This window comes from Anas platyrhynchos, chromosome 10, assembly GCF_047663525.1.
Source record: "Anas platyrhynchos isolate ZD024472 breed Pekin duck chromosome 10, IASCAAS_PekinDuck_T2T, whole genome shotgun sequence".
Classification (NCBI taxonomy): Eukaryota; Metazoa; Chordata; class Aves; order Anseriformes; family Anatidae; genus Anas; species Anas platyrhynchos.
Genome location: NC_092596.1, coordinates 10,922,721 through 10,935,726, shown reverse-complemented (window position 1 = coordinate 10,935,726; position 13,006 = coordinate 10,922,721). Strand labels below are relative to the sequence as shown.

The 13,006-nt window shown below is 42.0% G+C and overlaps 1 protein-coding gene across 7 annotated transcripts in view; it reads left to right on the top strand.

Annotated features, from left to right (window-relative positions):
- The window catches only part of AFF2 (ALF transcription elongation factor 2), a 357,089-nt gene extending 350,499 nt beyond the window's left edge, over positions 1 to 6,590 (top strand). For all 7 annotated transcript variants that reach the window (XM_021273092.4, XM_013100505.5, XM_027465059.3 and 4 more), the window contains exons 20-21: positions 1,386 to 1,600; positions 5,145 to 6,590. In XM_021273092.4, coding sequence (XP_021128767.3) covers positions 1,386 to 1,600; positions 5,145 to 5,266 — 337 coding nt within the window. In that variant the 3' untranslated portion in view covers positions 5,267 to 6,590. The remainder of the gene's footprint in view (positions 1 to 1,385; positions 1,601 to 5,144) is intronic.
- The last annotated feature ends 6,416 nt before the right edge of the window (positions 6,591 to 13,006 follow it).

Below are 13,006 nucleotides of genomic sequence, written 5' to 3'. Positions count from 1 at the left end.
ATGCTTTGAGACTTAAAAATAAAACGTTTGTGCCGTAGGACATGCTTAAGCTATAACACATAAGCTGTGTAAAAAGCTACTGGCTGCTGAATTAACTTGTTCTCTAGCTCTGGAGAAAGGACGTATCACATCTTGGCGAGTCTGTTGTTGAGCATAGGCAATAGCAGGGCACTGCTGGAAAACCTGCAGTAAAAGCTGTCGCCATAAATGCCTTTTAGCCCAGTGCTGTGCCATGGTGGCAGAGTTTGTCCTACAGCACCTGCAGGGTGACAGCACAGCAGGTCTGTGCCTATGCTTCACGTTTAGGACCACCGAGAGCAGTTCACAAAGCCAAGAGGAGCCTTTCCATCCCATTACGGGCTTTGGATCAGGCCCATAACAACTCTGAGAGAGCTTTATGCTGTCGCAAAGCATGAGGCATTGGTGTCCACTGCTCTAGGGGAGTCCTGGTGGCTTTGCTTCATGCAGAGCACAGGGAGCATCTTGGCCCCACATTTCAAGTGTGCTCCACAGCAAAGCGAGTACATTTGTTTAGGTAAGTGCTTCCAAAGGGGGGCAAGAGAAGAGATTTTTGGAACCCTTCATCTTGTTCTCTGAAACCAGTTTTCAAAGAGAACATCTGTACGTGAGCGCTCAGCGCCGCACAGCTCCAAACACGAGCTTGCTGTGCTGACCTCCACGCTGCCTGCAGCCAGCAGGTGATTCCTAATTGCTGGTGGTGGAATTAAAGGAAAATCTATATTAGAACATTAGTGCTGCACTAAGTAGGTAACTTAAAACACTGCTCTGTATAAAGCTGTGTGGATGAACTGTAGGCAATTAGAAACAAATCTCCATAGCCAGTCTTAAAGAATCCTATGGAGATATTCATAATCCTGCAGTACCCTCAGCTCCTAATACTGCTCTGCAGGGTGCTTTTAAGACTTGCACTTTACTTATTGTGGTGACTGTATTTGGAGCAAACTGTCATTGTGGTTTCCACAAAATGCTTTGATAATAAGCCAATATTGTACATTGAGTGTTTTCTAACTGCCATAGCAGCTTCTGGCAGCAGGTAGAAAAATCGTTACAGCTATGAGATACTTCTTTCTCTGAAAGATTGCTCTATTTTTTTGATAGATGTGTTTTTTGGTTTTGTGTTTTTTTGTTGTTTTTTTTTTTTGTTGTTGTTGTTTTTAAATAACAGGCTCATTTGTAGAGAGAATTAAATCACTTTTTATTTTCCATCAGTCCCAGTTTATAAGCTCTTCCCTCTCATATAACCAGGAGATACTACTGTGCGTTCTCCCCTCGCTGGGGTGTGGAGTTGATTTTTCAAGTCCATTTAGGATGGCATCAAAGCGGTTGCATGCAAGGGGGTCTCACTCCGCCTTTGTCTCTCGCAGGAGCACAGAAACGCCGTCGCCCATGTCCCTGAGCCCGTCCCCCGTCAGCTCTGCTGGAAGCAGCGCGGGCACCGCTGGCTCCTCCTCGGCAGGGACCATCACCATCCCTCAGCGCATCCACCACATGGCTGCCAGCCACGTCAACATCACCAACAACGTCCTGCGGAGCTACGAGCACTGGGACATGGCTGACAAGCTGACGAAGGAGAATAAAGGTGCCCCACATGGCTTCTTCCTTGTTCCCCCTGGCTCATCTGCTTTGGATTTCTTTCCGTTCTCGTAGGCGTTACTGAGGGTTGGGCCCAGCACCGCCACATCTAAGAGCACAACTGCGACAGCTTGAGCAAACAGACCAAATCTGCTTGCTGGTCACTGCAGCCAAAGCGTATCTTGTCTTGTCAAGCACAGAGGGGGGATGTGTAACATGCTGAATGTGGGGTTATCAGAGCAGCTGGCAAATAATTTAGTGAGCATGAGCCCCAAGTGATGAGAGCTTTTGAGTCTGCACATTCGTTCACAGTTTCAACTCCTCATAGAGAACCAAGGTTATTTTCAGACTGCTCTGTCAACCAGTTTAAGACTATTCAAATGCTAGTTAGGATGAAAAGCAAACATTAGATGTTATGTTTATGCAGGGAGTCTGGTTAGGACATGTCCACTGAAAACCACAGCCTTGGCTCTCCTGTGGTTGGATTGCAAATATGCTTCCTTATTCCTAAAAGCAAAATATAAGTCTTTACCCCAGTCGTTTCAAAGGAGTTCTGCCAAGCAGTTTGTGCATGGGTTGTATCGAGTGTAGTGGAGCTGCAGAGATGTAACTAAAGGACAAATATGGCCTATTTTTGGCCATCTGTGAACTGCCCCATGATAATGTAATTATTCAGATTCCAGCGTTGGGCTTACACAAATCTTTGACAAAGCTTTCTTTGACACTGGAGGTACAGAGCCTAACCGGGAAATATTCTCATTGTGAATTGGCTCATTCTCTTAAATTATACTGAGATCTCAGATGGCTGACTTTTCCTGACAAACGTGCTCGCTGCATGCAGTTTGATCTTACTCCCATTAATGTCAGTGGCAAATTTCCACTGATTTAGAGAAACCAAGCGTGAGATTTATAGGGTTTTATGTCTGAATGGTGGGTCATAATGATCTATCCCTGGATGAGGAACAATAATAGAAGTTCTGTCCAGTCCTCCCCACTGCTTCTTGCCTTTGTTCGCATTGGTTAATTTAGTAGCGTTTTGGATTTTTTCCATAGTTGCATCCATTTTCACAAAGTGTGAAAGTGATTCCCTGTCAAATGTACTGCAGAATATTACAGTGGGAATGCAGAAGGATGCTCTGATAGGAGAAAGATGGTGATAATCTTGTAATTAGCCCTGTGTGTTGTGGAGTTGTTAAATGTTCTGCTTGGTATTGAATCAAAATAGCTCAGGCATTCAGCCAGCAGACAGAAAATGTACCCAGCCACTGCTGTTATCAGTCCTAGAGCTGGATGAGAAAAAACCTGCTGACTCTTTCTGCCTCTTTCCCCCTGTGCACTTCTTTGTTCTCCTTTTGATTTACAATCAGATAAGCCTAATTCTGCAAAGCCATATAGGAGTAATCTTTATTCAGATGAGCAGTCCCCTTGACTTTAGTGGGACTGGCTGCATAAATAAGAGTTTCTCACACGAGCAAGATATCTAGGGTTGTGCCCTGTTCCTTCATATCTTGTTTCACAAACTGCAGCCTTGTTACAATGAATGGAAAGCTCATGTTACTTCAAATTTCATTTAAGTGTTATAATCCATTGGAGAGAGATCAGGGTTTCATACATGCTATAGTGCGTCTGCCTTTATGTTTTGTCTGAAAAGATACCTCATTTCTAATTAAATACCAGATTTAAAGTTGCATACTTAAACACAATTAAACTGCAATTCAAAAATGCATGGTGTAAGAAAAATGCATGTATAAGAATTGCTGTGATAGCCTTCATTATATCACATGATGGATTTCATTTAGAGAAGGTTATATTTAAGACATTAGTACATGAGAAATGTTAGAGTTTCATGAAACCTACCTGTAATGACATTTAGCAGTTTTTGCCTGCATCTCTCACATCATTCAAAACACCAGTATCTTGCTGGCTGGGACAGGACTCGCCTTTATCTCATGGCTACCTCTAAAGGTCTCCTGATTTCTATTTTAGGGGTTTGGGCAGTCAGTTCATCATAAAAAAATAAAAATAAAAAAATCCCTGGGAATAAAAGTGGTCCCATCTTCTATTCCCTCCTCTCCCCTCCCCCCCCCCCCCCCCCCCCCCAAATAAAATAAAATAAAAAGGAAGAACAAGAAGAAAAAGGAAAGTATTTAAGTGAAAACCAAATTTTCTATCAAAAAAACAGATCTAGTCACATTCTTTTTTTGTGGTCAACTCTCATTGTTTCTGTTGTCTTCTGAATCACAGGGGGTGTCTTGCCCAAGGACGTGTCCCTGATGAGCTAACAGAGGTTGGGAGAAAAATGTGGCCCCATCATTGTAACGTCTAAAAGCCTTTACCTCTGGGTCTCACTGCTGTCATAGATGTTTCTTAGGTCATGCCTATGCAGATACAGGAGCTCTCTTCCACATTATAGGAGCTGTGAAGCCTCCCCTTGTGCATGGCTGTCAGCTTAGGTTTTGTGCTCCTCTAAGTGTGCCTGCATGCTCCCAGTTTGGACTTGACTCCTGTCCAGCTGGCTCTGAGCAGGAGACAGAAGCCTTTCTTGTCAGCCTGACAAAAGATGTGCCATTAAAATAAAAAAGCATACCAAGAGGGAGAGCAGCAGAACTGTGACCCGCCAGACTGATCTGGTTTGAAAAGGACGGCGCGTACATCCTGCCATGTACCTCTGGGTGGATTTCCCTGTGTCAGTAAGGCTCTGAATGTGAGGGAGAAGAGATGGAGTTTGTCACAAAACCTGTATCTGTAAGGCAGGCTAAACGGCAGACTTCCCAAAGCCAACCCATCTGCTGGTTCATGGTGGATCACCTAGAGTGTTGTTCACCATTTATAATGTCAAGCTCTCAGCTGACTTTACAGAATGAGATATATTTTTTAAGCTTCCAAAGATAACAGCGCTTTTTCTCTACAGGAGAAAACTATCGGCTCTTCATCACTCGAGAGCTTTTTTGAGAAGTGTTTTCAGATTGGTAAACTGAAATTAGGCTTTAAGGTGAATTTTCAGTGTTTAAAGTATTTATTATTTATTTGAGCCCAGAATGAGATCACTAGAATGCAAGCAGGACAGCGTGTTATTCCTCCCCTAAATTTATTGATTTCGCACTGGAGGAGGGGAATGAAAGACAGAGGAAGGAAGATGAAAAGTAACTGCTATCTGCAGCATCTGAACGCAGTGGTGATGCCCCTAAGCTTTCATTATATGCTTGCCTCCAGCCAAATCACTTTGTGCTGTGATACTGCTGTAGCTCCCACTCTGACCAGGGTCAGGCTGTCAATACTTGGATTGAAGACCTCAAAGCAGCGCTCGCTTGTTGAAGAAAGTATTGATAATATTTTAGTACCTGGCACCTGCTCTGCAGACCCGCAGCCTACACGGTGTCAGCTGGCCACGTGCCGCACGCTGGGTGTTTAATAGGGTGAGAAAGCGAGGTCTCAGCCACCAGTGGTTCGGATTGTTGGTTGTTATTTGCTACTGCTCGTGAAATCTTGGCAATACGTGTATTTCTGTACTGCTGCCCGACGCAATAACTTCTGTTTCCTGTGTATTGCAGAATTCTTTGTAGACCTGGACTCAGTGATGGGACCCTTAACGCAACACAGCAGTATGACCAATCTGGTTCGTTACGTTCGCCAAGGACTCCACTGGCTCCGCATTGAGGCTCATTTGTTGTAGTGACTGCTGCCCTGCTCATAACATCCCCATTCTTCTACCTCTACCAGCGCACAGACGATCACTGGTGGAACTCCACTCATTTCTGGAAGTTTATTCATGTAACTTCATTTTTATTGCCTTTTTTAATATCCTATCTATTGGAAGTAGAAGTCACCATAAATGGAACTTATGACTCAAGAGCAGTATGTGTTGTACCATCTAATCATTTTCGACAATTTTCTATGCCTTGTGTCTCCTGGATCCTGCCATCCTTATGTGCTTTATGGAACGGTACATTCCCTGCAGTATTGTTTTAAGTCCATGCTGCCTTCAAGTGAAAACAAAAAAGCACTTTGAGAAGATATGGATTCCTGAGAAATAGTACAAACAGTCTTAAATATTTGAGGGTATATATGATAAGCCCCTTCTGAAATAAATTAGTAGAAGTTATAGCTATTCACTCACAATCATCTTCTGAACCTGAACCAAGCTTTTCGCCACTTAATTCTGGCATCATTACCTTACACAGTATGTTGCTAAGATTTCATACTTCCTATAGGCTTAATCTCTAAAAGAGAACATTGAATATCTTACAGCTACATAATGTAAGATCACCAAAGGTGTTAAGAGGTAAAAGGTTGAAGGAATGCCTCATTAAAGAAAGATGACACACTATGCAATGAGGTTTTGATATTCCATTCTACCTGTTTATTGTTGGCTTAATAATTTCAGTAGGCAGCACAATTTATTGCAGTTTTTAGGCAATTTCAAAATATTAGCTTTCATAGTCTCATCTACCATTCCTATACTAAATCTGTGATTTTTCTTTCAGTTTTGCTGTTTAATCTCAAACAAATACTCATCCAAGATTTTTCTTCATAGAACAATCTCTTCTTGCATAGTGACTCAGTGAAAGCAGATTTTAACAGGAATGCTACACTCTAAGCATTGATATTGTATGTAAAAATCCATTAATAAGTGTATGCAGATTCTTCATGAAATTCTCTAGAAGTTTAACTAACCAGCTACTGTTGAAACGTTATAATTCCGTGTGGCATCAATTTACACCTGTTTTGTTCATTTCGGAGCATTAGAAACAAATAGTATTACCTTGCTATCATGAAAACAATGACAAATTAAATAAAATCAACAGATTTATCCAAAAGCAATATAACATTTGTTTAATAATGGCCAGGAATACTTCAGTCAAATTACCTATTTTCTAAGCTCTGCATCTATTTACCCATGCTGTCATGTTTTGGACCATTCCTCTAATGTGTGAATAATAATGAGACAATTCAGATAGAATTTCAAAGCAATTGTGAATAAATTACACCATTTCACATTTGCTCTTTCCTCTTCTTTTTTTTTTCCTTGTTATAAACTGCACTGCTCTTCTGGTGCCACTGCAAGAAGCGCTGGTGCATGAAACAAAACAAAATGAATTTATATCAATAATTCACAAGACTTTAAATGGTCTCATCTCATTCTTGATGTAATGCCTGCATACCTTACTGAACTGTAAATTCCACTTCTATAAACAGAAAATGCTCATAGCAATGTAAATATTATTCTGTCTCATCTCATTGAAATAATACAATGTGTGTATTAAATGCCATCCAGATATTAGTTAATTGCAATTACCTTCTGCTATATAATCCTGTATATCCTTTAATCTGGTGAGTTATTGGATTCTACTCACTGGGTTGTGACCAGATAAATAGGACAAATTTGCATTTAAAAGGTTCAGACTGTTATGATTTTTAGAGCAGGCCTTGGATATTTGCAATAAGAGCAGTTTAAGGACTCTGCCCAGTGCATATTTAAGACCAACATTACTGTAGCTGTTGCATATTATTTCCCTGTAAGTTACCTTTTCTTAAAAATCAATAATTGCTGATATTTTGTTCCAGAAGACTGTATTGTAACTGTAGTCAAGGTGTGTCATAAGAGGAATCATACAGTTTAGGGTTGTCTGCAAAAGCCATTTGCAGAACATGCACATCCTGTACTATCTGCACATTCCTGTTGCTGAAGTGGTTGATACCCCCTTATCTCTTCTTGGAGGGTTGTGGTGACATGGCTGAAACGTGAATCCGGCAGCGTTTGTCATGCTCATTCTGGTCCCGGTAGCTAATAAATAAGACCACAAGAACAATTAAGAAATGTAGAAGGGTGTTTTGTTTTGTTTTTTAAAAAACAAAATGTTTGAAAACCAAAACAAAACACTTCCAGAATTATTTTTGACCAGAGCGAGTACTTGAGACAAAGTAGTGCTGGGGTGGTTTTGTCACAAGCCAGAGTTTTCCATTCCCTTTGCAAGATCTTCCTGATGAGATTCGGTAACTATTCAGTCTAATTAAGTGTGCTGTCATCACTGTTTCCGTTAATGTAGACTGAAACCCTAGATTGCCATGAATTTATGAAAAATAGATATGGCTTGAAACGCGATCTGTAGTCACAAGACTGTTCAAAGAATGAGTTGCAGTCACTCAGTGAAGACAGCATCTTATCTTTACGCCTGTTGCTTGCCGTAAACAGACTCTTATCTCCAAATTTACCTCGTATTCACAATCTTTTGCTTAAACAGCTTAAGGAATTATCCCACCTGATTTTGCATCCTGTGACTTAGTTTGAAATGTATGCTGAGTCAATGGCGTGATTACAGTAAGTCCAGCAGTCAGGCCTAGATCCCAAGCCAACTTACTGTTTAGCAATCTTGTTTCAAAAGCAGCTTAGAAACAAATTAAATATGGAGAGTGAATTACCTTCTTATCCCTGGGGATGATGCTTCTTTTGGGTTAGTTATTAAGGATTATTGCACTTTTACAGGCACTGCATTCATCTCATTTCAAATGCTAACATGTCATCTTTGTGGAATCATTTTACCCTTTAAAATATTATTTCCAGCAGAGTTAATCAAACGAGATTGTTTGTTTGTTTCGATCCACGGGGAAGCAGCATGTGTTTGCTTGGGCATTTGCTGTCTGCTCTTAACACTGCCCACTTCAGGCATTCAAAGTCATGAACCAAGCACCAAAAATTACAAGATTGGCTCCAAATCATGGCTTCTTTTTTTTTTTTTAATAATTTTTTTTTTGGTTCCTTCATTGGCTTACAGATAATGAGCTTTGAAGCTGATTTCAAGACATGTTTTCAGGCATTTTTCAAGCATGCTGAGGGCCAGAAATGACATATTTGGTTTTAATAGTGAGAGGCTGAGACTCTGATGTAATCTCTCGGTCTGCAGCTGGGCTTTAAGAAGGACACCAAGCTTCATAAAACATTGCCAGAGCTGACAAGGCTGTCATTTGTGTCCCATGCTTCAGGAGGTTTGGAGCAATATCCATAGCTCAGCAGTGAAGGGAGCATGCAAGCAGAGGGCTACACACAAGCATTTGGGAGCTCTATCAGTACAAGATGTGAGGGCAGCAAAGTCCTAAGTGCTGGAGTGAGGCATTTACATAGCACTTAACCTCCATGTCAAGAGCTGTAGCAGGTCTTAAGTGAAGTATTTGACAACGTGCAGGCAGAATGTCCTGCGTTGACTGCAGTGACTATGTGTAGCCATGAGATGCACGTTGAGAAACCTTTGTCCATGAGAGCAGGGCTCAAAGGGAAAGCCTGAGATGTTGCATCCCATATGGGCTGTGTTCCTGTTGTTCACTGGTTGCAGCTGTGCTCCACTGGCTCCTTTGGAAGGGCAAAGCACACTTCCCATTCTAGCAAACTAACAATGTAAACAGCTCACGCTGAGTTTGGATAGCTAGGTTTGGCCTAATATTTGTGCTATTTTATTTTATTTTATTGCCATTCTGGTTTAGCTTACAGCTTTTTTGATGATATTGTTGGTGGTAACCTTCCCAGCTTGCTTCTTATAGCTTCACTTCAATTTTTCTTATATGGTCTTCAGACCTTTAATTATTTAAATAGCTTCCATTAATATACTGTGTCACGATGACCTCCTTTGAAAGATAGGGCAGGTCTGTTGATTTCAGTGGTGTGCATTTTTTTGAAGAATAAAGGTCAAGATCTTGTTCCTCCTAAAGAAACAAAATCTGAGAAAATTGAATCTGGACCTTATTTTCTATGCATTTTGAATTCCACAGATTTTATGATGTTCTTCCATTATAATAGTTTAGACCCTCTGACAAGTTTTTAGGTACTTTGGAAGAAATATTTTCATTGCATTTTTATCAGTATTTAATGCTGTCTAAATCCAATGACTAATTTTGGGAGTGCAGTTTAAAATACTGAAAGAAATGGGGCCAGTAAATGATTCTGATTTAGGTATTACTAGGCTTCTTTGCTTTCAGTTCAGGAGAAACTCCACTACACACAGTATTGAGGCACACTCACATGTGTTTGCCCACATATGTGTGGATTTGGATGTGGATTTGCAACAAAAGTATGTGATCATTACTTCATAGCACAGGAGAAATGATGCAGTAGCCTTAAAGAGGAAATGCTCTTACCAGTGTTGAGTGGTGGTAGGATTATTAATGTGTTCCTCTGTGGTTTGTGTGTAGTCCTATTTGCATCTTTTGTCTCCTTGCAAGCAATGAAGGCATGACAGAAAGTAGCAACAGTTCCCTGAAGTCAGTGTCACTTCTGACTGTGCTGTCAGCGTATCGTTTTTCACAAGGTTAACTCATCTGCAATAGACCAGCGACTTGAACTTTTAAGAAAGGAAAAATATTTCACAGGTCACCAAAGAAAATTAATTTGTTATTTTGAGCCAAGTGTGGAAATGCTGTACATGTGGGCAGGCCCAGGGACCAAGGTGTCCGTGCAAAGGGCCTCTGCCTCCCGCAGCACCTCCCTGACCCCAGCAGAGAGCAGTGGGTGTGAGGCAGAGGGGAAGCAGGTGAGAAGCCAGTCCCCTGTCCTTATGGCATCTTCCAGCTTTACGTACTGTTTTATTGGTGCAACACAAACCAGTCTTGTTAATGTTGGGAGGGCTCAATTTGTCTATTTCTAATACTTCTGTACTTCCGTGACATAGCCAGACCGTGGGGCACTGCAATGCATACAGGCATTCTGTATTGTCTAATGATATAGACATATATAGAGAGAGAAATATGTATATGTACTTATATATATATTTCACTAGATGCAGTGACATATTTTAGAGATATCACTTGATATTTTGTAGCCTATATGTATAGGCTAAAAGCTCAGTTATGCTCCTTTTTACTATTGAAACTTCCTTGCTCCTGAACACGAAGTGTTTCTGCCTGACTTACAGAGTAGCCGCCCTCTCTACAGTGTTGTGTTCCCGCCTGCCTCTTGGTAGCTTTACTTTAGCTGTTCTGTTTCCGAGATATTTCATCTATTTCCGTTGTCTTTCACGATCAGTGATTCTGATCATCTTACACCAGCTTGAACCCATGGTGGTGGCTGTTGAAGTCAGAAGAGACTGAGTTCAGGTCTCGCGTACAGCTGGCGGGATCCCATGGCTCTGCAGATAGAAGTGAGAGCAAATTCAGATGCAGATGAGTTACTGCATAAAGCTGGTGTCAGATGAGAATCAAACTTGGCCGTGTCAGTAGGTGCTTCAACGGAAACACTATAAAGATAAGCTGTGCTCAGAGTCACAGGGTAGGTATCAACATCTCAGGCAGCTCCTTGACACTGTAATCATGTTAGGTAATAGTGAAGGTGTGAAGAGTGGTTTAAAGAAACTGGGGCAGGTTTGTGTGGGCTGGCACTAAGAGTTTAACCTGTGTGTGCTCAGGTGAAAAGGGGATTCACTACTGTTGATGTGTCCTGCAAAATAACACTTATGCCACGGTATCATACAGAGTCTGAATATGGCACTGCCCCATCCAATTCCTTACTCTGCCTCAGGGTGCCACCACATGTCACAGAGAGCTAATGCTTGTCACTGCCCTGAAGTCACCAGAGAGTTAAACCGTTTTTCCCATACAACTTCACCAAGGACGAAGGCCAGGACCCCACAGTCAGCTCAAGCAGTGATGTGCACGCTCAGTGTTTGGAGAGAGGCTGCAGAAGAGCCCTTGCCTACTGCAGGCTGTGGGACAGTGCGGCTGCTCAGGGTGTTGGACAACAGGTCTGCACAAAGGGATCCCCACCAGCCCTGCCCGCAGCACTGGTGAGCAGGAGGCACAGCAGGGGACCACCGCTGTGCCCAGGAGGGCCAAGAGAGCCCAGCTCCACCGCCTGGGTACCACAGAGCTGTGGCTCTGCCTTGCTTTTAGGTTTGGTCTTCTGTGGCTGCAGACAGGACTTGGATTTGAACGCTCACTATCACCTGCTCTGTGTGCAGAAACGTCAAGCAAGTCAACAGAAGCGATGCATGCAGCAGCAGCAGAAAAACGAAGGCATCGTGTGCTGAATTGCAATTGCAGTCGTCGTGTCCGCAGGACCACTTGTGCTTACAGGACTCTGTCTGAGTCCTGCTGATGCCAGTGGTCTAAGCCATGTGAGCAGATGATGCAGCTGTTTGAGACTTGTTTTCTTCTTTGATTTTCACCGAGTTCCCCTCTATGCAAGCTCTGTGCTGGATATGAGTTTACTCACAGTTGTGTGAGTATCACCCCGCTGTAATTCCATTGAAATCCATCAAGTAGAGATAGCCCTAATTTCTACTCAGTTATTTCCTTCTCTGGGTTAGAAGGAAAGACAGATTCCAAAGGGAAAGTCATTGTTTTAAAGGATAACAGTAACTAAAAGGGACCAAACTTGGAGCTAAGGAAATGTAAAAGAACTTGGCTCAGTTTGTGGAATTCATTGGACCAAATTCTGCTGTTATATAGCAATTATACAAGTCTTATTGAGCTTGCCGAGCCCTGTTAATCGAAGGAGAAGCTGGCTAATAAAAGTGGCAAAGCATTATCAGAGTTAAGCTTATTGGGCCAGAACATCAATTGCATTAACCCAATTAGTTCAATGGAATTACACCCAGTTTTGTTCTGGCTGAGCTCTCACCCCACTGAAATTAAAGTTCTCCTGACTAGTGCTGGAATAACCGCCAGCGGAGTTGCTCTTCGCCCAGACCATATGTTGGCTCAGCCCTTGCTCAGGGAAACCACCACTGACTTCAGTGACAAGTAATGTGGAGTTACGAACCCGAAGAAGCTTTGACCCGCTGGCAGGAGGCATTTACCCTTGAATTTATGAACAAACTGTGTAGTGGAGAACAACAGACATACTTAATTTATGGCAGAGGCAGAGTACAAGTTCCTCAACTGGTGTAAACTGGTGTAGGAGTACTGGCTTCAGTGGAGTTAATCCAATATGAGGAATCCACACGCTGAGGAGCAAACCCTTTAACCCCAGACTAATTTCTGCCAATATGTCTCTATGCAGATAAACTCCCAAAGCTTTTATCATCATGCCTTTTTTTTACTGATCATGCCAATGAAATGATTAATGTACCATAATCCTTGCCTGCAAGGAAATATTGTACTTTGCAAAGCTATGCAGTATGGAGCACATCATAAAACTGCTTTAGACCACACAGCCTGGAAAAGCATTGTCAGAAACGAGACTAACGGGTAGCTTTTTATCTGATGTCGATTACACTTTCACTCTGCACTTCCACTGCTGAGGTTTTTACATATGGAGTGAATGATAGTTGGATGTTTCTGATGACTGTGGGCCAAAGCTTCAGCTGATGTGCCTCTAAGTAGCTCCATAGATGTCAGTGCTGATTTACACCAGCTGAAAAACTAGTCCTCTTCCTTTTCATACTGTGCTATATTCTCTAATGCAGCTTTATAAATACATACTGAAGCC